This window comes from Canis aureus, chromosome 6 (genome assembly GCF_053574225.1).
Source record: "Canis aureus isolate CA01 chromosome 6, VMU_Caureus_v.1.0, whole genome shotgun sequence".
Lineage (NCBI taxonomy): Eukaryota > Metazoa > Chordata > Mammalia > Carnivora > Canidae > Canis > Canis aureus.
Genome location: NC_135616.1, coordinates 23,477,507 through 23,503,832, shown reverse-complemented (window position 1 = coordinate 23,503,832; position 26,326 = coordinate 23,477,507). Strand labels below are relative to the sequence as shown.

The 26,326-nt window shown below is 40.5% G+C and overlaps 1 protein-coding gene across 2 annotated transcripts in view; it reads right to left on the bottom strand.

Moving 5' to 3' along the window:
* Positions 1-26,074, bottom strand: part of RNF125 (ring finger protein 125) — a 36,746-nt gene extending 10,672 nt beyond the window's left edge. The window contains exons 1-4 of one of the 2 annotated variants that reach the window (XM_077900375.1): positions 25,771-26,074; positions 9,478-9,631; positions 6,965-7,059; positions 4,723-4,813 (exon numbers count right to left, since the gene is read on the bottom strand). In XM_077900375.1, coding sequence (XP_077756501.1) covers positions 4,723-4,813; positions 6,965-7,059; positions 9,478-9,631; positions 25,771-25,934 — 504 coding nt within the window. In that variant the 5' untranslated portion in view covers positions 25,935-26,074. The remainder of the gene's footprint in view (positions 1-4,722; positions 4,814-6,964; positions 7,060-9,477; positions 9,632-25,770) is intronic. The other variant, XM_077900374.1, reaches the window with a different exon arrangement.
* Positions 26,075-26,326: the final 252 nt, after the last annotated feature.

Sequence of the window (26,326 nt, the reverse complement as noted above, 5' to 3'; positions counted from 1 at the left end):
GAAGGCTAAGTTAGAACCAGTTTTGCTCAATAGATATTTGAGCACCTATTGTGGTTTCTGTATGCCCCGTGTCAAGAGTCAGAGGTACAGAGATGCTAGGCGCTGGCCTAACATTAAGGACCTTCAACATCTAGTGAAGGAGAAAGATACAAAAAACCTGGAACTTTAAGCAAAGTAGTTTTGGTTTTTAGTCTGATGTTAATAGGAGCTAGTGGAGACTTTGGTCTTCTGCCATACATAAAATTTAGTTGTGTAACTCAAGAGATTTCTTCCAGAAGGACAATGAAAAAGAACAGGTGAACATCTATACTATTCTCAAGATTTGTGTCTTAAATTGAGGAATCTAACCTGAGGGAAGAGATGGTAAGCACAGGAAGGAGAAAGAAGTGGTAAGAGACTGACTAATCATCACCAAGTACCTAGGTGTTCACCTAAACTCTCCCAAACGTTGTCAATTTGCTAACATCAGCTTATCCTTTATTATGCGCCTCAACTCAATGCTCCGAGGCCATGATACTCATATTAGGAATCAATCAATGCACAGTATACATTCAAAAGATGCTGGCCTCATCTCAGTATTGACTTTATCTGATGGTGAACTCTGCGGGTGAAAAACAGCCACCATATCAGAAGCTACCACCGACTTTAATCCTTCAGAGCATCTATTACAAGGGACACCCAGCTCTATCTGTGGTTTAGATTAACTTCCACAGCAACTATCTGATGGAAAGTGCCATTTGGGGAAGAAATTTAAAATTCCTGAATCCAAAAAAAGAGAAAAGAGACGTACACTGAAAATAATTGCAGGCAAATATGTAACCAAGATTAAGGTACCAGATTGCACATCTAATTTAGCAAGTCTATAAGCAAATTTAATAGAAATTTTTCTTTCTTCCAAAACATTTATGCACACATACTCCCACTGTCCCATCGAGTCACAGATATTCTAAATACCAACAGAAATAAACCACTGTTGGGGCATGTGGCTCAGGCTTTAGTCACCATAGTTTATATTCCAAACCAATAAAAATCTTATCTCTTCCCTTAAGAAATAAATCTCAGGAGCAAGGCAGAAAATAAGAGACTACTGGCACCTTTGAAATTGGGTGAATGGAATTATGTTTTCCTTTAACATCTTATTTTTCATAATCACTATATCCTCCTATGCGCAAGGCTCTCTGCCAACAGGTGGGCAGGCAACAAAGAAGTCAAGTTCCATGACTTCGTGAACCTGATAACTTACAGGGAAAGACAGATGTGAAACAAAAACACAATTACAAATTGTAATAAATAAGAAAGAAAGAAAGAAAGAAAGAAGAGGAGAGAAGCAGGAGCCGAAAGTAATTTGGATGTCAGGGAGGGCTTCCCTGAGGAAGTGAGATGCAAGCAGAGTTCTAAAGGATACTTTTATGAGCCAACCACTGAAAGAAAGGGCACTTTGGGCAGAGAGAAGAGCCAGAAAGTATGGCTCCTGCTGAAACATCTATCCTTCACAGGACAAAATACCAAATTTTCCTCAAAAGTGGTCTCACAATTCAATCTGAAGCATGCTGCTTACATAATCGGCCTCCTCTCAGTTTGATATTCCATAGATTTTTCAAATTTTCAAAAAATAAAGCATGGCAGGCATGCCTAGGTGGCTTAGTTGGTTAAGCCTCAGATGCCTGGTTTCAGCTCAGGTCATGACCCTGAGATCCTGGGGTAGAGCTGGTGTTGGCTCTGAGCTCAGGGACGACGTCTGCTTCTCTGTCTCTCCGTCTGCCCCTCCCTCCTGCTTACACACACACACACACACACTCTCTCTCTCTCTCTCTCTCTCTCTCTCCCCCCATCTCTTTTTTCAAATAAATAAATAAATCTTAAAAAAAACAAAACATGGTAGAATTATAATTACTATGTGACAAAAGGGAGCTGTTGGTTCTTAAAACTGCACGTAAGTCAAAATTCCTTGATGTCCTTAACCTACTACCCAAGTGTTGAGCAACTCAGAGAGAAAAGATTAGTTGCTCCTGGTTTGATGTCTGAATTATCTAATTTTATCTCAAAGGCAGAATCATTTGCTCAAATCTCTAACTGCCATGAAACTTCTTACATCAGATTAAGTCAGATGATGTCAATGATCTTATCTGTAAGCAAACTCAACAACCCAGCCCATCAAAGATCTAATTCCTTGCTGACTTCCACACCAATCCAGAACCAGTCTTGGACTTAGGACTTCTCCCAGGGTGTTTTCACCTATGTCCCCCCATTAGGGATCCCCAGGCATGTGAATGCAAACCCCAGTTATGCCACAGTATCTACTTCCAGCCTTTTCATAACCAAAGTGTATACCCTGAATTCTAGGGGCTCTAGATCCTTCAGAGTGACATGTAGCTTGAGTTTCTACTCAAGCACAAAACATTAACAGGAACCCTAAACCTCTTCTGTTCTAGTGACCACTTGTAGACAGCCCTCGTATATTACAGAACCACAGATTTCGTGAACAATGTGCTCCTGCCTCAAGGTCACAATAGCATCCTGGTCTTTTGAAATTTACTAACACTTCCCCCACTCTTCCAGCTTGGGTTCCCCAACTGTGAGAGTACATGGCTTCTTCGAAATCGCCACTAGCCTTGGTTTCATGTAGTTGCGCAAGTGGTAGTAGCCCACCATTATCACCTGACTCCTTTACTGCTACCCTGTGAAAAGGGCATCATTATCACCCCCATTTTACAAATGATGAAACAGAGGCAAAGACATTAGTGGAATTTGCTGAGATTGGCACCAAAGTTTATCTCCTCCAAAGCCTAGGCTTTTAACTATAAAATTCTACGGGCGATCTGATTCCACCATTCCTGGTTTATTTCTGCCCAACTTTCCTCAATGACTTCTATCACCTCTGAATCAAGGAAGACCTAGCTTCCACGAGCCACCTTCAATCTGATGGCCAAACTGAGCAGCACAGGGGCTAGATTTCTGCTGGAGCACGCACACAGTACCAATGGATAGACCTGCCCCAGATTGCTGCTGTAATAGAGCAAGACCATGGTCCAAAGCACCTGGTGTTCCTCCAGCCAGAGCAGCACCTGGATTCTAGTGGTTAGGGCTCAGGTTGCGTGGATAATGCCACCTTAGGGTTGCTAGAAGACAAAGAAGCACTTAGAAATCAGTATATGGTTGCTATTATTATGCCATCCTAACACTTTCTTCTAACATCCTCTAGCTCCCGGGGACCTATCATAAAACAGCTCCATAGTTGGGTTCCTTCCACAGAGCAACTTGAGCAGTAAAAGCCCAGGATAATCTCCCCTGCTCTCCCAACACATACCAAGCCATTCCTCTTAGAGCTAAAACCTCTAAACTATTAGGATCAATAACAAATATCTTTGACTGTACTGTGTGGCTTTTCTTGTGAACCTGCTAGTAGAGCACAGGGGTTCACTATGTTCTGGAGCTAGACTATCATGTTCAGATTGTGGCTCAGCTACTTATCAGCTATGTGACCTTCAGGACATAGTTAACCCCCCTGAGCCTCAACTTATCATTTGTGAAATGGAGGTAAGCACACCTATCTTCTAGGATTTTTGTGAGAACTATCCTTGTTTGTAAATTATCTATCTTTCTAATATAACTATGGTTTAATCTCATCACTTTTCAAGAGGATTTCACAGAAAAATAAGCCCCTTAAAACTAAAAAAAAAAAAAAAAACCACAAAGCAAAACTCATATCTATATAAATGACACACATACACTTATATGCCTGTGTATGTAGATACACACATGCACATACATATATACAGATATACACATATATATTTATAAAATTAAACTAAAACAAAATTCAAAATAATCTTCAAGGTATCATTTTATTTCAGCAAAGCCTTTTATTTTAATTTTAAACTAAATGTACCCAATACTAACCAGGTTAAGGTGAAAGTGGTTTACCTCTAAATTGCTAACACAAATATAAATTGACTCAACCTTTTTGGAATGCATTTAGAAGTCTATTTCAAGAGCTATTAAAAAGTTTGTACTTTCTTGGTCCCAGAAAGATAAACCTAAGGAATTTCCTCTTAGGAAAAAATCCAATAAAGGGAAAAGTTCAAATGTACAGTATGAATTAAAATCTTAAAATTGGTTAACAAGTGTACAAAAATAGTAAAATGGCTAAGTAAATGAGGACGTACCCAGTACTGCCCTGCTTTCCCTCACAACTATATAAAAATGAAAATTATCAAAGCCACACAGAAAAGTAGGACAAAAATGCCAGGCTGAAAAGAAAAAAAAAAAGGAAGCATCACAATGAACCCGGGAAATGATGAGCAATATATATATTTAATGTGCAAGCATATGGCTAAATAGTCAAGACTATGAAACAAAAGACTGGATAAGACGAATAACTTCCATGATGACCCTCTCTGCATTATTAAAAAATGTTTTTTACTTAGGACATGACCACAGTATACTAAAGTTGGATCTTAGCTGTGTATTTTTTATCTTCTCAGTTGATTATGCCCATAATTATCTGTGAGATATGTCAAATTTCATAAATGAGAGAATGACTGTGCATTAGTAATTCTTACCACTTTCAAATTAACACTTTCACATATTAAGTCACAGGATTAGCACAACCTTGACATAAACTATCCTTTATAATATATCTATAAATAGAAGCCTATTAAATGGATTTCTAGTGTATATTGAATTCAGACATTGCAGAAATATAGTAACGAAATTCCTTACCACAGATCTCCTTTCTGATCTGTGATGAGTGATACAGTGATCCAGCAAACTGTCTTCATCCAATTCCCTCTGACAAAACGGACATACACACCTGGAAATTGCATACAATACAGAAATTACTAAAATTGTTGGCATTTAACTAGAGATAAAAAATAGAATGTAGGTGGATCTAGTTTCCAGCCCTTATTCTTCCTGATTTAACATTATTTTTCCATCCTGATAATGGTCAGATATCTACGTTTTTTTCCTCATAAAAAAAGTAAGTATCCTCACAAGGGCACAGTAGATAAACAGTTATAATGAACATGAAGCCCTTTCTTCTCTTTGGGAGAGAAGTGCTGTCAGAGCGCCCATTAACTGAAAAACTGGGATCACATCACCCAGATGTCCCTGGGTTACTTTTTGTTTCTTTTTCTTCCTCCCGTTCCTAATTCAGGTAACATAACTGGGTGTTATTTGTTCTCCAGCTCTACCAGCATATGTGACTACAGGTGTATATAAGGAATATTTGTCCCTTACATGTATGCTGTCCACTACAGGAACTATTAGTCATATATGTCTACTGGCACTTTAAACCTGGCTATTGAAATTGAGTTATGCTGGAAGTACAAAATGAATACTGAGTTTCAAAGACTTTATATTAAAAAGAAAAGTAAAATATCTCAATAATGTTTATATTGATTACATGTTAAAATGATAATATTTAAGCTATCTTCAGTTAAATAAAATACACTAAAAATTAATTTCACTGTTTCTTTTTACTTTTTTAAATGTGGCTACCAGAAAATATAAAATTAGCTATGTGTTCTAGTGGACATTGCTGCCTTCAACTCACAGGGACAATATGGAGGCTTGGAATTTTTTGCTCACTTTCTATCATAGATACAACTTCCTGTTCCCTAACACTTGTACTCTGTAAAAGCACCTTGTATAAGAATTTTTATAATTTGAATTATGTAGTAGTAAGTTCTTTTATAAAGCAAAGATTTCTATCTTAAATGCAAATATTAATGTATACCATAAGATTGATTAATCAACAACCCTCCTCATTTTGTTATTTTAATTCTTTATTATTTAATTCTAACCAGCAGAAGAAATTAGGATTTAAGTTAGCTTGCATGTATTTTTAAATTTTCATAAAGCCTAAAAACCTTGCAATCAAATCCATGCATTTTCTTAATCCACTTATCTTCCTTCCTTTTGGTCCTTGCAGCCAATCTAACAGAATTCATACTCTGCTTTGAGCCAAAATGCTCATGGTTTGTAACATCATGGTTTAGGACTAATCCTACAATACTGGATACATTTGCAAAGCAATATCTAGTAAAACAAAAAGAAGGGGGGTAATCATTTAGACTTTCGGGTTAAATCTAAGCTTTGAGTATATTTTCTTAAAATAAGAGTAACATTTTCCTCAGGAAAAAGAAAAAAAATCACACTCTTACTGAATACCACTATTGGTAACTGAACTTGTAAGTAGACTTAATGGCTTCCAAGTTATCAGCCTAGACAGGGAAACATAAATCATTTCCTCATTTTGTTGGTAGAGAGAGACTCCAACCTTTGTAATTACTCTCGCCATCAGGGTAGTAATGGCCCAGATTTATATCTTTTCTTTCTCTTTAAAGGAAAAACAAATAATGATCAATATTTGTCATTGAGCCTACTAACCCCCTCCATCCTTCCTCTGGCCCCATAAAAGATTACCCACCAAAAAGGTCTCAGTTCAGGATGCCTGCCCTAGGCCTGTTCTTCCTTGTTAGACTATATACTGAGATGCCACTTCCTACCTTCTAAAGCCAAACCAGCAAAACTGAGAGGAAATGAGCTGGGGCACTGAGCAGTGGCAGTGGAAGAGTGAAAACGAATAGGCTCTGAACCAGGATCTACTTGAACCCATTAGTTAGAAAACAGAGCCTTGCAGAACCTCAGCAGTTCCACATTCTATTTTTGGATCTTCCTGAATACACAATCGTCTGAGGAAGTTCTCCCAATCTCTCCAGTACTCGGTTGGCTCCCTTCATGCAAAGTTTTTCGAGTAAAGAAAGCAAAACTCTTTCATAATTCACTCTTTCATAATTATTGCCATTAACAAATGATTACCAATAGTAGGTGTTAGGGTTCAGAGCCTAAACACAACTCCATACATATTTTCACCATAAGAAGGTTAACCTTTCCAGCCTATGAACTTCTTTATAGGCATATCAAATTTAACATTCAACTACATTGTGTTGAAACAAACCTGGTTGCCGTCTCCCCAAGTTCCTGCAGCGGTCCGTATTTATCTATATACTTCTGACAAGATCTTATGTGTGCCCTCATTTCGCTGAGGCAAACCTATAGAAAAGCAAATTCAAAATAAAATCCCTGTTGAAAAGAGGCTCAGTAAAGTCTTCTGTGATCCAGCTTTATTACTTTCATTATTGCAAATAAGTTCATGGTGTGGGTCAGTGGATTCAAAGGATGCATTCATGACAAGAGTACAACAAAGTTAAGGCATTACCAAGAATAACACTTTAAAAATACCTCTAATACTCAGAAGATCCAAATGTTGAGTTCTTGAGTTTGGTTCTCCTAGAAGGCACATGTTTTTTTATTCTTATTTTTAAAATATTTATTTATTTATTTGAGAGAGAGAGCGAGCACCTGTGCACACATGTGTATTTGTAGAAGTGAGGGGGAGGGGTGAAGGGAGAGGGAGAGAGAATCCTTAAGTAGACTCCACACTAAGCACAGAGTCTGATGCAGGGCTTGATCCCAGGACCCTGAGACCATGACCTGAGCCAAAATCAAGAGTCAGATGCTTAACCAACTGAGCCACCCAGGCATCCCTAGAAAGCATATGTTTTTTAAAGTGGAAAGACATAACAACTCAAATTTCCTTTTTTGGATACCATTACCTAACCTGATGATAATAAGAAGTGAGAAAGAAAAAGGAGAGAGGGGAAAGACAGCAAGCAAGATGGAGGAAAGAAAAAAAAATGAGAAGAGATAGAGGGAAAAGAAAACAAAGAGAGATAAAAAGAACCAATAGATGGATTTTAATTTTAAAGATGCCCATAGTAAGTAAAAGGAAATCCTGTGCCTCAGAGAAAGATATAAATACCATGGTTTTATAATATATCCAGCAGTATTACATGAATTCACAATACACAGTATACTTAATGGCCCCATTAAGAGCAAACATAAAAGACAGCTCTTACAAGTCCATTTTTACCAAGACAGAATAAAGAGCCCTTGTTCCTCCAGATATACATTCAGAGATCCTAACCATGAGGGATCTGTGGCTAAAAAACACATCTTCTACTAAATGTTTCATTAGAAACTCTGATAAGATCTTGTGCTAAAGGAAGCTTTGTAGAGCTGTGGTAAGGTGGTCGACCCATCTTGCTTCATTTTGCTCAAGCGCCGGAAGTTAAACCTCAAGCATGAAATCTACCCTGTCAAGGAAACTGTTATAATTGCTTCACTAAAGACAAATTGCTTCACAAAAGACAAAAATAAAAGCGAGTGGAAAAGTGAGAACAAATCCTTGTTTCACAAATATCCACCTGGGACTCGTTGAGGTAGAGGTCTTAAAAACACACTATTTTCCAAGTTTTCACATTCCAATTTTGTTTTTTTTGTTTTTTTTTAATTTTTTATTTATTTATGATAGTCACAGAGAGAGAGAGAGAGAGAGAGAGGCAGAGACACAGGCAGAGGGAGAAGCAGGCTCCATGCACCGGGAGCCCGACGTGGGATTCAATCCTGAGTCTCCAGGATCGCGCCCTGGGCCAAAGGCAGGCGCTAAACCGCTGCGCCACCCAGGGATCCCCACATTCCAATTCTGACCATCAAATCTCTCACATCTCTTTATTACTTTTCTTAAAAGATTTCTCATTTGTATCAAAAATGCTTATCTTTGTTGTTTAAGAATACAAAGGAAGAAGGAAGATACTTCTGCGCATGTTGATTGTCGTGTGACGACAAAAAAAATCAAAGTAAAAATAAGTAATTATTATTATGAATGGAAAAAGCTAATGATTTTGAGCATTGTACCATGTTCCAGACAGTGCTGAAAGCCATATATATTTTATCATTTTCCTTTGCAACTATGCATCATTCCATGACATGAATGCTATCTTTTTCCTCATTTTACAAAAAGATGAAAACTTAAATAATAATGTCCCCAAATCACAATTAATGAGTGAGAGAATTCACATTTGATCCCAGGAAGTCTGACTCCAAAGACCATACATAAGTTCTATAGTCAGACAGCCATGAATAAGTTATTGAGTCTCAGATAAATATTCAAAACAATATATGAAGCACTAACTATGTGCCAGTCACTTTTCAAAGTGCTGGGTACACACACAGTCACCAATAAAACAGACATGGTCCTTACCCTCACAGAGCTTAAGTCTGGTCGGGATAACTGACATAAATTTTAAAAAATCACAAAAGCATAATTCTAAATGGTGGTAAATAGTACAGAGAGAAAGCACAAGGTACTCAGAAAGTAGAACAGGCGACAATGTCGATGAACAATCAAGAAAGGTGCTCTAAAAAAATTCAGGCCCTTAGCATATGATTTCTCTTTTGATCTCAAGATTCCCTATGATAGTATCTTCCCCTTGGCAGTTCAAACATGACATATTTAAGACTTCGTGGATTTTTCTCCAAATCTGCTCCTCCCATCAGCACCTTCACCTACACCTACGCATGTCAGAAACCTGGGAGGTACATCTGATACTTTACGCTCTTGTCACGTACCAGTGTGTCACACTCAGTGCAGTTCTGGTACTCTGACTTCATTCTCTTGGCTACATCAGTGGCTGGAACTCCTTCTGAGGGAAGATACGCCCGGCAATAAGGACAGGTCCACCTATTGTTCTTCAGACTGGTAGCGATACAGGAACGACAGAATCTGAAAGAAACGAAGCACACATCATCCATCATTTCCCTTAAAAGGTGTAAGGGACAGCAGCCCGGGTGGCTCAGCGGTTTAGCGCCGCCTTCAGGCCAGGGCATGATCCTGGAGACCTGGGATCGAGCAGGTCCCTGCGGGGAGCCTGCTTTTGCCTCTGCCTGTGTCTCTGCCTCTCTCTCTCTCTGTGTCTCTCATGAATAAATAAATAAATAAAATCTTTAAAAAAAAAAAAAAGTGTAAGGGAGCCACCACTATGTGTTCATTTGTGTAAAGTGTGTTTTCACGACCCCTTACATACCAGGAGCTGTATTGCCAAGCTAAAGGTGTGCTTGCAGCCTATACCTTGGCACAGAGTCCCTTACCTTCCTGGCAGACCGCCTGGGGGTCGCACATTCTCACCACATTTGCTGCTTGCATTTGGACAGAAGAGCACAAAGCGGTGAAAACAGCATTCCTATAAACGGAATTAAAACTATAACCCAAAGGGTAGCCAATGTGTTCTTTCTTTTCTTTAATCCTATTTTACTCCAAATTGGGGTTGGGGTGGGGGAGGGCAGGAAGAGGTCTTGGCTCTGTGGGCTTTTGTATGTTAGAAAAGAACACAGCAAGAAGTCAAGGAGGAGAAATACCATGTGCATTATCAGGCTTATAAAATGATTTTAATGTTATTCCCAGGTACAGAAAATGATCTAATTAAAGTTACCACTACTAGGAAATGTTCTCCAAGTCAAGACATTTATTCCCTGGCTTACTTAAAGATAATCGTAATAAAATCTTAACATAATCAGCAGAACTCACAGAAAATCTTGCCCTATTTATAGGAGCTGTTGAAGGCCACGTGCACACCAAAGTTAAAATGACCTTTAGATAAATTACATACATTAGCGTGACCTGAGAAGCACCGCTAAAGTACTTGCCATATACCATCTATCTGGGAGTATTAATATTATGGCAAAGTTAAGCTTTTTTAAAATTTAGATATACTATATATATATTGAAAGGTTCACATATCATAGGTATATAGTTCACTGAAATTTCCCAGACTGAACCCCCAATTGTATTAGCCATGACTGATGCCTAAAAGAACTCTCTTCTGCATCTGTTATAAAATTCTTATACACACACAGAGGATGCTGACATTTGCATTGTTCTTTTTTTTTAAGATTATTTATTTATTTATTCATGAAAGACACACAGAGAGAAAAGCAGAGATGTAGGCAGAGGGAGAAGCAGTCTCCAGGCAGGGAGCCTGATGTGGGACTTGGTCCTGAGACCGCAGATCACACCCTGAGCCAGGGGCAGGTGCTCAACGGCTGAGTCACCCAGGCATCCCCATTTGCATTGTTCTTGAGGCATCTGCTTGATGTTTATGCTTGTTCAGCATCCATTTCCTCTTTTTCTTGCAACAGCACCCTGATTTTGCTCTGCAGGAACCATATGTCTTACGTGAGATACAATCTGCTGGGCCCTCACCAAGGTGCCCACATTCAATTGCTGAAGACAAGAGTCCCGCAGTGGGCCAGACCAAGTAAACCCTCTCTCTGGATGAGGAGTGCAAAACAGACTGACATAAGGACTGATTCAGCAACAACATGATGGGATGTGCTGCTCTTTATTTAGAATCCCAGATCTACCTGGATTCCTACCTTTTTTTTTTCTAGGTGTTTTTATTTTTACCGTTGTCTTAGTAACTTTTTATTTGATATGATTTCAAACTTGGTATGCTGTGGTTTTTTGTTTTTTATTTTTAACAAGTATTAAAACATACCCTAATTCATTTGATTTTAACAAACCCCTATGAGGGGTGCCTGGGTGGCACAGTTGGTTAGGCATCTGATTCTTGGTTTCGGCTCAGGTCGTGATCTCGGGTCTTGTGATTGAGCCCCACGTCAGGATCCTCACAACTTACTTGAGTTTTATACCCATACAAACAGAAGACTAATATTGGTGTCAAGCCCTGCAGTGGGCACCCATAGACACAATCTCATTTAGCTCTCAGAGTAATCCTACAATGCTGCTTTGCTTTCTCATCACTTGACTGGTGGCAAACAGAGATTCTGAGAGGTGTAACAACAGGGCCACATGGGTGGCTCAGTCAGTGAAGTGGCTGCCTTTGGCTCAGGGCTTGATCCCAGAGTCCTGGACCCAGCCCCAAATCGGGTTCTCTGCTCAACAGGGAACCTGCTTCTCCCTCTCCCTCTTCTGCTTCCCCCTGCTTGAGCTCTTTCACTCTCTCTCTGTCAAATAAATACATAAAAATCTCTAAACAAAACAAAACAAAAAAACCACAGAGGTGTAACAACTTGCCAAGTTTATACAGCCTGAAGACGGGAGTACTTTGAACTTCAGTTTTGAAAGGGGCTTGAAAGTATGTGTGGAAGGTCCCCAAATTAACTGGTTCCACTAGGATTTTTTGACTTTACAGTGACACAAAAGCGATACTCATTCAGTAGAAACTGTACTTTAAATTTTGAATTTTGGTCTACTCCTGGTATTCAGTAAATATTCTTCTTGCAATGCTGAGCCATGCAGATAAACAACTGATACACTTACAACCATTCTACACCCAGACAAGCACTCTGTTTTGCACTTTCAGTACACTATTCAATGAATTACACAAAATATTAAACACTTTTATTATGAAATAGGCTTGTGTTAGATGATTTTGCCCAGTTGTGGGCTAATGTAAGTGTTCTAAGCATATTTAGGGTAGATTAGGCTAAGCTATGATGTTTGGCAAGTTAGGTGATTAGATGCATTTTCAACTTACTTTAACTTAGGATGGGTTTATCGGGACAGAACCCCACTGTGAGTCGAGAAAGGTCTGTAGTTCTTTTTAAGTCACCTCGATTCCTCCCAGTGACAAGCAGAAGCAGTAAAACAGTTAGACTGTGGATGTACCCGTATAAACCAGCGGGCTTGTTAGAGTACGTTTCTACTGTCATTGTGTAAGTGCTTTTGCACATATTTTTGTAACTAAAACTGATCACTACTGGGAAAAAAAAAACTGATCACTACAACTACAGAAATATCTAGTAGTCATGAAAAGTAGTATACTTAAGGAATTTTTAAAAATCAAGGCTCTAAGCCTTTATGACTACACAGTGGTGTTACATGTGGCGTAAAACTCTCAAATGAGATTAGATAGACACTATTGCATTCTATGAGATTATTAGTTGCAAATCCCATAGGTCAGTCAACTAGCTGTACCCCTTTTAACAAAAGTGATTATTAAATGGAGAAAACACAAGACCAAGGTGTTTTGGGACAGACCGAACGTGCTGGTTATCAATTCATAAAAACCATGACTTTTTAAAGTGTTACCAATAAGGAGAGGAATGGATGCCATCACACCTCAAGTCTTGTTTTTGGGGGTGCAGAAATAAGATTGCAGAACCGCTTAGTTCAAAAAAAATCTGAAGTTAAAAGTCTCCCCTTACAGGTACAGTTATCAAATTCAAGTATTGTGAACCGGAGAATTTAACATCTTTAGTATATTAGCATAAAAAGTATGTAAGTGATCAAGCATTAAACGAGTTGTGTAATTAGAATCCAGATTTAAGTAATTATGTAATTGTATGTGTGTGTATGTAAGCTATATAACAAGGCACAAAAACAAGATAACTCAAAAATAAAACCTCTTAGAAAGCAAAGTGTAGTTGGTGAGAATGCAAACTGGCTCAGCTACTCTGGAAAACTGTATGGAGGTTTCTCAAAAAGTTAAAAACTGAGTTACCCTATGAGCCAACAATTGAACTACTAGGTATTTGTCCAAAGGATACAAAAACAGTGATTGGAAGGGGCACCTGCACCCCAATGTTTATAGAAGCAATGTCCACAATAGCCAAACTATGGAAAGAGCCCAGACGTCCATCGACAGATGAATGGATAAAGATGTGGAAGATGTGGTGTGTATGCATGTGTGTGTATACATATACCTATATATATAAACATACACACATACACATATATATGGGTGTGTGTGTATACCACATATATACACAATGGAATATTACTCAGCCATCAAAAGAATGAAATCTTGCCATTTGCAATGACGTGGATGGAGCTAGAGGAACTAGCAAAATCATTCAGTCAGAGAAAGACAAATACCATATGATTTCACTATATGTGTAATTTAAGAAACAAAATTGATGAACATAGGAGAAGAGAAGAAAAAAATAGGATAAGACAGAGAAGGAGACAAACCATAAGAGACTCTTAACTATAGGAAATAAACTGAGGGTTGCTGGAGGGTTTGGTGGGTGGGGAGATGGGGTAATTGGGTGATAGGTGTTAAGGAGGGCTTGTGATATGATGAGCACCGGGTGTTATACGCAACTGATGAATCACTAAATTCTACCCCAAAATTAATAATATACTATATGTTAACTAACTTGAATTTAAAACCAAAAAAAAAGGAAACCAAAGTGTAGGCTATGTATATAATATGAGCTATTCATAGCCTTGTAGATGTATAAAAACATCTAAAAGGATAAAAAAAAGAACACTTACCTATCTTTTGGAGAAATGGGAACTAAGAAGAAGAGGTGAGTATTTTCATTGTCAAATTTCAAGTTTGAATCTTATGATAGTATCTACACAATAAATGATTCTTTAAAAAAGTTAATCACCTATAACTTTGAAATAAATGGCCTGGTCATTTTTATAAAACAAAATATATAGGTACCTTTGGTCCTGCAATAACAAGCCCATGTATTTATTAAAGAGAAATGAAAATTTATACCTATTGGTACAAGAATATTAATAAGAAATGTATTCATAGCAGCCCCAAATTGGAAGTTACCCAGATGTCCTTCAACAAGAAAATGAATAGTAGCACCCGTGTGGCTCAGTGGTTGAGTGTATGCCTTTGGCTCAGGTCATGATCCTGGGGTTCCTGGGACCGAGTCTCTCATCAGGCTCCCGGCAGGGAGTCTGCTTCTCCCTCTGCCTGTGTCTCTGTCTCTGTCTCATGTCTCATGAATTAATAAATATACTCTTAAAAAAAAAAACCAAGACAATGAATAAACCAACTGTGGCATATTCCTACAATGGAATACCACACAGCATTAAAAAATAACAAATTACTAACATACACATCAACATTGATGAACCTCAATGACATACTGAGTTAAAGAAGCCAGACATAATAGAGCACATCCTGTATAATTTTGCTTATATGAAGTCCTGGAACAGGCAAACCTGATCTATGGTAGAGAAAAAAAAATCACAATAATGGTTTCCTGTAGGGGTACATGGACAAGCATTGGCTGGCAAAGGACACCAGGAAACTAACTGAAAGTATTCTGTATCTCAATAGGGGTTATGCCTAGAATGTACTCATTTCACTACATGTGTAATTTACCTTTAAAAAAAACATAAATACTAAAGTCTGGTTAATACTATGCCTCTTGATATAAGAAGGAACAGAGTGTGCTGATCATTGTAACCTACTCTGAAATGCATCCAAAAAGAAGACAGATGGATGATGGATGGGTATATGATAAAATGAGAGATAAAAAGCAATATAGTAAAATTAATAATTGTAAAATCTAGGTAGTGGATATACAGGTATTCACTATACATTTCTTTCAACTTAGCTCTATGGTTGAAATTTTTCAAAATAGTATGTGCGGGAGGGGCACCTGGGTGGCTCAGTCGGTTAAGGGTCTGCCTTGGCTCAGGTCATGATCTGAGGGCTTCTCCCTCTCCTGCTGCCTCTCCTCCTGCTTGTGCCTGCACATCTTCTCTCTGTCTCTCTCTGTCAAATAAACAAAAATCTTTAAAAAAAAATACGATGGGAAAAAAATGTTAGAGAAAATTAACCACCTTACTATGACTTAAATTTTCTTTATTCCTGAGAAAAATTTTAACCATAAAATTAGGAAAGGAAGTGTTTGGAGGATGAAGAGACCTGATATTTTTAATGGAACATGAAGAGAAAAACATTTTTATTTTATTTATTTATTTTTTAAAGATTTATTTATTTATTCATGAGAGACACTGACTGAGACAGAGACACAGGCAGAGAGAGTAGCAGGCTCTATGCAGGGAGCCCGATGCGAGACTCGATCCCAGATTCCGGGATCATGACCTGAGCCGAAGGCAGGCGCCCAAACGTTGAGCCACCCAGGCGTCCTGAGAAAAATATTTTTTAAATATTTTATTTTATTTTTTATTAATAAATTTATTTTTTATTGGTGTTCAATTTGCCAACATACAGAATAGAATAACACCCAGTGCTCATCCCGTCAAGTGCCCCCCTCAGTGCCCATCACCCATTCACCCCCACCCCCCTCCCTCCTCCCCTTCCACCACCCCTAGTTCGTTTCCCAGAGTTAGGAGTCTTTATGTTCTGTCTCCCTCCGAGAAAAATATTTTTAAAAATGTATTTTTAAGGGCACCCAAATTCAGTATGAGGAAAAGATTACATTGCATTTATGATTATTTAAAGAAACTTAAAGAACACAGAACAATTTGGAATATAATAAAGGGCTGAATAGAGAAAATACAAACCTTCTAAAACTGATTATGTGAAGCTATTAGCAAGAATAGTTGGTTACAGAGAAGACTTTATTAGAGAATGCGTAAATCTGCACAAACCTCCCTAGACCCATCCATATAAGCATTCATGCACTGGTGAAATTTTTAGCAATAGCTAATTATTGCCAGCTAGTGTTTGACATGCCAGGGATGAAATTGTGGCAGTGTCTAAAGTCCCTGCTCTCAGAGTTCTGGAAAAGGGAGGGGGGGGAGCAATAAGCAGGTAAACAAATAGGCTGGTCAGATGATAAATGCTTTGAGAGGAAACAAACAGTTGACGATAAAAACAGAGTGAGTGGGGCAGAGGGAGTATTTAAATGGGTGGTCCCTGAGATATTTGAAGTCACCACTCTAAGGAAGATCTGGGAATGGTTTTCCAAACTGAAAACAAAGGGGACAAAAGATAGGGAGCATCTTGCTGAGGTATAGAAAGCCAACCTGCTTGAAAGGCAGGGCATCCCAGGGAGAGTAACTGGAGATGTGAGACGGGGGAGTAGAGAGGTCAGGAGACAGATCATCAAGCCGTAACTCAGGGTGGTGGGAAGGTGCTGGAGAGTTTTAAGCAGGAGGGTAACACAATTTGATTTATATTACATAGATCACTCTGGTTCATGTGTGAAGGATAGATTACAGAGGTACAAGAGCCACGGCAGCGAGAAGCTCAGGTTTAAGCCACTGCAAGAGTCAGTTCAAGAGAGAATGATGGCTCAGACAAGCAAAGTAACAGGAGGCAGTGTTAGGATTTATTTTGGAAGTGAGGCAAAGGGACTTACAACATACCAAATGACAACAAATATACGCCCTGTTATACTAAGTGAGAGAGGTCAAACACAAAAGACTACTTTCTGTATGATTCCAAAACTTAGTGACAGAAAGCAGATGGGGTTGTTGGAGCCAGGGGCTTGGGGGAGGGAACGGACCTTTTTAGGGTAATGGAATTAGTTGTTCTAGATCTCGTTCGTGGAGGTAGTTCTATAATCACCAAAATTCATCAACTTGTACACTCTGTGTGAATTGCACTGTACCACCTCAACAAAGCTGAAAAACAACACAACAAAACAAAAATGCCCCAGTGACAACAGGCCAGAAACAACAACATTGCATGAAGAAGATCACAGAAATACATAAAACATTCCGAATCTTGCAGGCCTCCTGCCTACACCACCCCAGTAACTACTGAGTAGTAGTTACTCAGTAAACTGAAATAACAAAATTAGTTACGAGGAACCGAACAAAGAATTTTCTGGGCCAGGCCCAACATTCCCATTAATAAGGCAGAGTGTTAGATCCTTCTGAAAGAACCCAAGGGATAGAAATGAACACAAACCAGGGCACCTGAGTGGCTCAGTCAGTTGAGCAGCTGCCTTCAGCTTAGGTGGTGATCCTGGGGCCCTGGGATCAAGCCCTGCATTAGGCTCTCTGCTCACTGGGGAGCCTGCTTCTCTCTCTCTGCCCTTTCCTCCATTTGTGCTCTCTCTCGATGTCTCTTTGTGTCTCTCTCTCAAATAAATAAATTAAAAAAAAATAAATAAGTGAACACAAACCCTGAGATAAAGGATTCTTATTTGTCTGCCCCATCCCCACTTCATAAGGTGGTTAAGAATGATGAATCAATAAAGATACAATCAGAATGAGAAATTAGATGAAAGGCAGAAGCTAAGTATAGAAGTCAATTACATTTTTTTTAGACCAGTTCAATGTTTTCAAAAATTCGGAGCGAGTTGCCCTTGCTTTAACATCCAATTTTATAGGAGGTGCCCGGTGGTTCAGTCAGGCTCTGTGCTGGCCCTTGGAGCCTGCTTAAGATTCTCTCTCTCCTTCTCCCTCTGCCCCTCCCCCTAATTTTTCTTTTTTTAAATCATATTTTACAACTAAACCCAAATTTCTGGCTTCTCTTGAAAAACTGGTCTCCTCCAACTCTGGACTCAATTCCCATATGGTCACATGGGCTGGCACCCCTACCCTGTGGAGTGAGTACTCACCCTCCCCATTCATTGATATCACTTGCAGTCTGCAGCTCCTAAAGACATCGATTAGGAACTGGATGGCTCTAAGAGCCTTGAAACCAGATGGAAACTTAAATACCTTGCTCCCATTGATAATTTTATTAACCCCTTTCTGTTTCCCTAAATTAAGTGATTATCAATTAAACCCTTGTAATGAAGAGATCAGCAAAGCATTTGTAGAAAAATGAGGAAAGGCTTGCTGAGGACACTGGGTAAAATTAGGTACCCAATCTTAAAGAGGTAAAACTGAACACTAAGCATCATAGATTTAAGGAGGGAAGGGATGCATTAGGGACTCCATGGGGTCCAAGGCTAGACAGGCAAAATAAGTATTCACACATGGTCCCCAAATAGGACTCTGTAAGACCCATTGGCAACATGAGGCCGATCTAACATTCTATTTGTTCTCAACACTAGGCTGCCTCACTGTGGGGATGTGAAACGAAGCTGAATGAAAATCTTGAGCTGGCTTGGTGAGCTTGAAAATGGAAATGGAAAAAAGGGAGTTGTTATTGTTATTCAAAATCATGATAAGAGTCTCAGGCTAAAATATTTCAATGTAATAAACACACGCACACACACACACACACACACACCCTACTCCCTCCTCACCTACACAGATGAGCCAGACAGGCCGGAGTACAGCTATTCGTAGAGCAAAGCCCTCCAGCCACTCACTACCCCTGAGATTTCCTTTGATGTTATTTCTGTATTCAATTAGGTCCCACTCCAAGTTCATCCTGGGAATCATTCAGCCTCCAAAATCTGATTCTGAATACCTCTATACCGGGTTATTTGTTGATTCAAAATTTAACCCCCAAAGAAAATGTTATTTCCTTTAACTTAAAATCTTAGCAGGGTGTCTTTCTAAAACCTACAAAACTGTCCTCAACTTGCTGTATTTTATTGTCAGTTAAATAGGTTTTAGTAAAGCTGTGCTTCACACTTTAAAGTGAATATAAATCACCTCAACATCCTATTAAAATGCAGATCCTGATTCAGTGGCTATGAGATGGGGCCCAAGATCCTGCAGTGCTGCTAGTCCACAGGCCAGTAGCCAAATCCTAAGGAAAATCTGGGCATAAAACTCAGTCTGCTACATTATTTAGGTTCTGTTTGTTAGAGAATACATAATTTAATAGATCACTAATATTTAATTTGCTTGTGACAATACTAATGTTACTAAGTAAACACAGAGCAGTCCAAACACCAGAGGAGGCAAATTTCAGGCCAGCTTAATTACATCTTTCCGAAATTCTCAGTAATACAGGGACAGATGAGTAACCCCATAAAAATAATGGAGTTCAGAAACTATCATGAGACTCCTGTTACTTGACTACATAGCAGCCGTTGGCTGGCACTACAGGGTAGTTGTCCCCACTTGAGGGGCATTCACCAAAGTATTCAAACTGCATTGTATTTTAGAATCATCCATTAACTCAACTCATATTGAACACCTACTAAGCACCAGATCCTTAAGGGGTGGCAGTGTAGCATTTCTTTACTAGAGCAAAGACTCTCCAGAGTTTTTGGATCTTGATGGTACCAAAGGCTCTAACCATCCTATTTTAAGTGATGCTTACCCAAGCACACTGGAAGGAGGAAGCATTCTAAATACATTTCTTTTAGCATCAGGGGCCTGTATGTTCATATTTAAATTTCAAAGTTTGTCTTAAAGTCAAATCACAGGTCAAAAAATATGTCAATGATAACTGGTAATCAGATGGGAACTTACACAATATTCCACTTCGACTCCCATCATCTGTGCCCATCTAACGCCCAATATCCTATGAAATGGATGAACCATTCAGTCTCCTGCCATGGCCACGCCTCCCCTGGGCCCCAAGACTCACTGTAAATCCCAGCTCCTCTCCTACTCAAGGCCATTGCTCTTAAAATTCTCTTTCCTCCTGTGTATCAGTTCCCCCCTCACTACAGGTTCATTTCCATAACCATACAGAATATTCCACTTTTCCTCTCTTAAAAGAAAAAAATATTTAAAAATTTTTTTATTCTATTTTATTTTTTTAAGATGTTATTTATTTATTCATGAGAGACATGCAGAGAGAGGCAGAGAGACACAGGCAGAGGGAGAAGCAGGCTCTCCGTGGAGAGCCCCATGCGAGACTCGATCCCAGGACCCCAGGGATCAAGACATGAGCTGAAGGCAGATGCTCAACCACTGAGCCACCCAGGCATCACAAAAATATTTTTTTAAAAGAAAACTCTCTTGATCCCACTTCTCCTTCCAGCTATTGTCCCAATTTCTCTCCTTTGCTTTGCCTCCCCACTCCATGACAGGGCCTCTCTGTCTCTGACTCCTGTGATCACTCAGGAACCCACTCCAGGTAGGCTTTGGTGCCCAGCATTCCACTGACACTGCTCTTCTGGAGGTCACCAATAGCCTCCATATTAATAAAACCAGTGGTCATCTCTCAGTCTTGTATAGATATCTGCCAGAATAATTTTATGTCTGTTGAATGTAATTATTACTTTTTAAAATGAAGGCTTGTATTTTATAGATCTTTGGTATTTTTAAATTCAATTTTTTTCAATAATTCATTTTTTATTTTATCAGATTATTGATCAGTGATGGGCTAAAAGCACAACAAAACAAAACCTCACTGCTTCTTTACAGCAGGTAATTTGAGAAGCATTGCTCTAAATATCTTAAAATTGCAACTCCCCCACATACTTCCTATCCTATTTCCTGGCTTATTTTTTTTTTCTCTTTAACACCCATCACTATATAAACAAGTGACATATTTAATGCCGGTATTTTGTTTATTGTGCACCTGCCAGATGAGAATGCAAGCTCCAGGAGGATAGATATCTGTGTCTATGTGCTCAGCACAGGACAGGGGATATTTGCTTGATCAATAAATGAAAGCATTCCATGCAAAAGCAGATCTAACCAAACAACTCATAATAAACCAAAATAAAAATGATGAAGAAAATGAACAATGATTTTATTTTAAAGAAAACTGTGTGGATTCTTACTGTCTGCTTGAGCAGCATGTAGGTGTGTACATGGTTGCCTGACAGCCAGATTTTTTAGTAGAATGCTGAACGGTCTATAGTAAAGCCTGACAATGATCTAATTTTTGTTTTTGATACCAGATTTTAATAACCCTTAAAAACTCAGTTGATAGGTGTGATGGTTAGTTTTATGTGTCAACTTGGATAGGCTATAGTACTCAGTTATCTAATCAAACACTTACCTAGGTGTTGCTGTGCAGGTATTTTGCAGAAGTAGTTAACATCTATAATTAGTTGACTTTAAGGAAGCGATTATCCTCAATGATGTGAAGAAATTCCTTAAAATCAGTCTTTTTACACACACACACACACATACACTATTGGTTGTTTCTCAGAAGAACCCTCACTAGTAGATAATATACAAGGAGATAATAAATATCTGTAATAATCAATAAGGCAAATAGCTTTAATCTTATGTTAAAGAAGAATTCTTTGGGATTGCACAACTCCTGTAGGAATGAAATGGGCAGCAAAATGGCTGAAAGGGGGTCAAAAGGTATGAACTTCCAGTTAAAAATAAATAAATCACAAGGCTCTAATGTACAACATGGTGGCTACAGTTAACACTATATGTATAGTACTGTAGTATATATTTAAAAGTTGCTAAGACAATAGATCTTTTTGTTTTTCCAAGATTTTATTTCTTTTTGATAAAAAGAGAGCACAAGCAGGGGGAGTGGCAGGCAGAGGGAGAGGGAGAAGTAGGCACTGTTGAGCAAGGAGCCAGATGCAGGCCTTGATCCCAGGATCCCAGGACCATGACCTGAACCAAAGGCAGATGCTTAACCAACTGAGCCACCCAGGTGCCCCAAAACAATAGATCTTAAAAAGTTGTAAGAAAAAACTGCGTAACTATGTACGCTGACAGATGTTAACTAGACTCTTCATGGTGTTTGTTTTCCAATTTATATAAAGATTGAATCATTATGTTGAACACCTGAAACTAACATATGTCAATTACACCTTAATAAAAAATTTAAAATATATTTAAATATTTTAAATAATTTTTAAAATTTAAATATAATAAAATATATTAAATGTTAAAAAAAAAAGTGAAAGCACTGATGTATATTTCTGGGTCAGTTTAAAACTCATCAGGAAACTCTCAGAGAACCACTAATTTGATGCAGGCTGTACCATTCATACTTGACCACAAATGGAAAGTTTTAATCCACTTACCTGAAAGCACTTCAGAATTATCCTCAACAGTTCCATTTTCAAAATTAGGCAAATTCTGTGATTTGGAACTATTTAACCCAACTCAGTTCGATGAAGATGTAGCTCTTTGTGCCTTCTAGCATGCTCCAGTCTGTACCTACTAGTTCTGTTAGATCTATTCTCCACCTCTTGATTCTTTTAGATAACTCCCTTAGCTCTGGCTCTGACCTTTCCCCAAACCCGTTCTCCCAGTACCTTTGGGATATTTCCCTTTGGATATCTCCCTATCAGACTACTGTATACTTGACAAGCCCCATTACAAGTTCACTACATTACCTCTGGAGCTGAACTCTGCCCCCCTTTATCTCTGTCACCTGTTAGGGAGTTGCCTTCCACCCCTTTCTCCCCCCTTTATCTGTCATACGCAACTGGTCAACAAATTTCTTTAAAAATACTTATTTTAAATATAAATCAGATTCTGATTCCCTTTCAGTTTCATTCACACAGCTTCAACTTATCTACTCCTCACCCCCATAACAGAAGATAAGGCAGAGGTGGGAAGCCTTTCCCCCAAAAGCTGTTTTAACAACTGATACAGACGTATGAGCAATGTCGATTTGAAATGACAGCACATTAAAATAGAATATCTTAAATTAAAGGCCACCAAAGGAAAAAGAACTCAGCTAAAAGGAAGATAATCTGCGACATCTTAGAAATGTCATAGATCTATCTTTTGTGGCCCAGTTTTATTCCAAAAGAAATACAGATAAGAAATAATACCCATTCCTGGGTTTTTGTTTTGTGGAATGTCTTTAAGGGAGATAGAAATTAAGTGTTGAGGCTTTATGATGGGCCACTTTTACATTTTTAAAATACTCATAAAAATTCCATTATTCACCCTATTGTACAAATGAAGAAGCAGTCAAAGAGATAGCCCATGGTGGTCACACAACCAGTCAGTGGCAGGGCTGAATTTCAAATACTGCTCTCTCTCAGTCCCACTGTTTCTACAATTTATAGAGTGCTATATACATACTCATTCAATGTATTTTTGTCATTATTAAGTACTTGATTGACTCGAAATAGGTTTATGAGCAGAAATCAGCATAAACCAACGAGTTCAACAAGTTTGGAAATTAGCTTCAATAGGAGATAACATACAGAGATTTCATTTGCATTTCTCCATTTTCCAATTTAGGGTCAATGGAAGAGAGTAATTTATTTAGGAAGTACACAAATGGTGTTAACAGCACTCACCATTCCCAGTGGAGAAGGAACTCTAGTTAACATTTATAAAGTGGAAGGGGCCCAAGTAAATTTGCCAAAAGGAGGAATATGGAAATTCTGCCCACAGCCAGAACAATGGACATAGATTTGTCAAAACAAAGAACAGTAAAGTGAGGGAAGGCAATTCATCCAGCCCTTGTGCTACTTCATGACTATTTTTTCCAGTTGCTGGTTTCCTATTCAAACTCTAACAAAGAAAAAGATTAAACAAAAGATTTAACTTTTTACACATTTACATTATCCTTTAGCAGAAGCAAAAACACTACAAACAGTAAGTTATGGCATTCAAAATCCAAACCAGGTGGGATCCCTGGGTGGCTCAGTGATTTAGCGCCTCCCTTGGGCCCCGGGCGTGATCCTGGAGTCTGGGATCCAGTTCCACTTCGAGTCCCACACTGGGCTCCTTGCATGGAGCCTGCTTCTCCCTCTGCCTGTGTCTCTGCCTCTCTCTGTGTCTCTCGTGAATAAATAAGTAAAATATTTTTAAAAAATCCAAACCAGGGAAAACAATCCTCAATCAGATAACAACCTCCAATATCAAAGTCATCCAATTCAGTTCTACAGAAGGAACTTTCAAGACTCGATGCCCGCTGCGCATTCCTGGTGCAACTTTAAAGTTTTAATGCACAGCCTAAATTTACCCATAGCTACCCGGGGATGATTACTGTCCCAACTAATCAATATATTATACTGTTACACGATGCTATCTCGGCTTCCATCTTGGCCTTGGGATTTCATATCATGAGCTACATCTGGACAGCTGGGAAACAACATCAGTAATCAGTCTGGAGGCCAATTAGGCTTGAGTTTAAAGTACAACGCTGAAACAACAGGCCTTGAAAACACAGCCACAAAATAATGCCCAGGGCACTCTTTATTTAAACACTATGTGGGCTGCATTTTTCCTTCTTGGCTCACCACCGAGGTTTTCATGGTGCTTCTCAGTCACTAGTCTATAGGTGTCAAGAACCATCTAAGTCTTTTTGAAAACATTTTGTGCACTTGCATTTATAATATGGGTTTTTCCCCCCTTGCTAAGCCAGAAGCACTTACCAGCCATTGCGGTATTGCCCTGGCGCTTCATCAAACTCTAGTCAGCCAAAGAAGACATTAAGTGGGCTTCCGTTCTCACTCTGTGCAACTCCCCGCACCCCACCCACCCCAACAGGCACACACTCACTCACACACCCAGGCAGCCACGGAAAGCAAGCTTCTGCGGAAACAGAACACGAAACCACAGGTCCAACTCCCATCACTAGTGGCCCCAGCACACATGAAGGACGGGCCAATTTTATATAGGGATTTTGTTTTCAAACTCTTTTTAGAAACGACTAATTTTTATCTCTGCTTTCCATCGATTTTAGGGAAGCGCCGCGTGAGGCAGGGAGTCTGCAAACTCCTGTCACTCTGTGGTTAGATTTTAAAGGGCTACACTCAAGGGCCTGGCGCTAAGGTTCTCAGGTCCCGGCCCCACCCCGACAGGCACTTAAAGTCTAAGGGCTACGAGGTCACTCCGCCTGCTGAGCTGATCTTTGAAGGGCCTGAGTGTGTGCATTAGGATGGGGAGGGGGAGGTGGAGGTGGAAGGACAGTTTGCACGGATCTTTGTTTGCTCAAGAGGCTGCCCCAGTGGGCGTCCTGGAACACGTGCAGGGCCAGCAAAACAAAACCGACCTGCGGGGCGGCGGGGGGTGGGGAGGGGGCAGCACCTCCCGATTGATTGAGCTCGGCGGGGTGATTGCTCTGCAGAAGCCCACTGCCCTGTGTCCAAGCGGGTGCCGGCCGTCCAGCCAAGGGCACCCTCCCCAGCTGACGGCCCCGGCCCCCGGCGGCTCCTGCGCCTGGGCACCCGGTCTGGGGCTCCGCACCTGGGCTTGGGGCAAGCAGCGCCTCGGGGCCTGGCGGGGAGGCGCCGCGGCGCCCGCCTGTTTCTGTTTTCGCCTCCTGCATGCCTGTGTCACCTTCCGACAGGTCGCCTTCCCCGCGGCCCGGGCTCGCCGGGTCCGGGTGTGTCCCCCGCAGGAGCTCCGTTCCCACGCGCGGGCTCCCCCGGCCTCGCCCTCCCCAGAAGCGGGCGCGCAAGCCGAGCTCCCCCCGCACTCACACGTGGCCGCAGCGGGTCCGGACGGGCTGGTGCAGCACCTCGAGGCACACGGAGCAGTCGAAGGACGTGACGGGCAGCTCGGGGTCCCCGCTGCGCTCCAGGGCCCGGGGGGCGGCCGAGGCGGGGGCGGCTTTGGCGCTGTCGCTGCTCAGCACGGAGCCCATCGCGGCGCCTCTCGCCCAGACAGCGGCCGGCAGCTCCGCGCCCGCGGCCGGGTTGTTTTGCTGTCCTGCGGCAGAGGAAGGAAGTCCCGGCCCAGCGGCGACCGCCGCCTCCCCGCGCGCCCGGCGACAGCAGCCCGGCGGCGGCCGCGGCCCGGCGCCCCACCTCCGTCCAGGGCCGACGAGCGCGCGGCCGCGGCCGACACAAGGAGGCGGGGGCGGCCGCACGGTGCGCGCTGCCACGGCCCGGCTCCTGCGAGGGCTGAAACCTGAAACCTCCCCCGCAGGGCCCGGAGCGGCGGGGCGGCTGGCGGGCTGTCGCGCGCGTCCGTACCGCGTTCTGGCGAGCTCCGGAGAGGGTGGAGCTGGCCCCGCCGGCCGCGACGCAGGGGCCC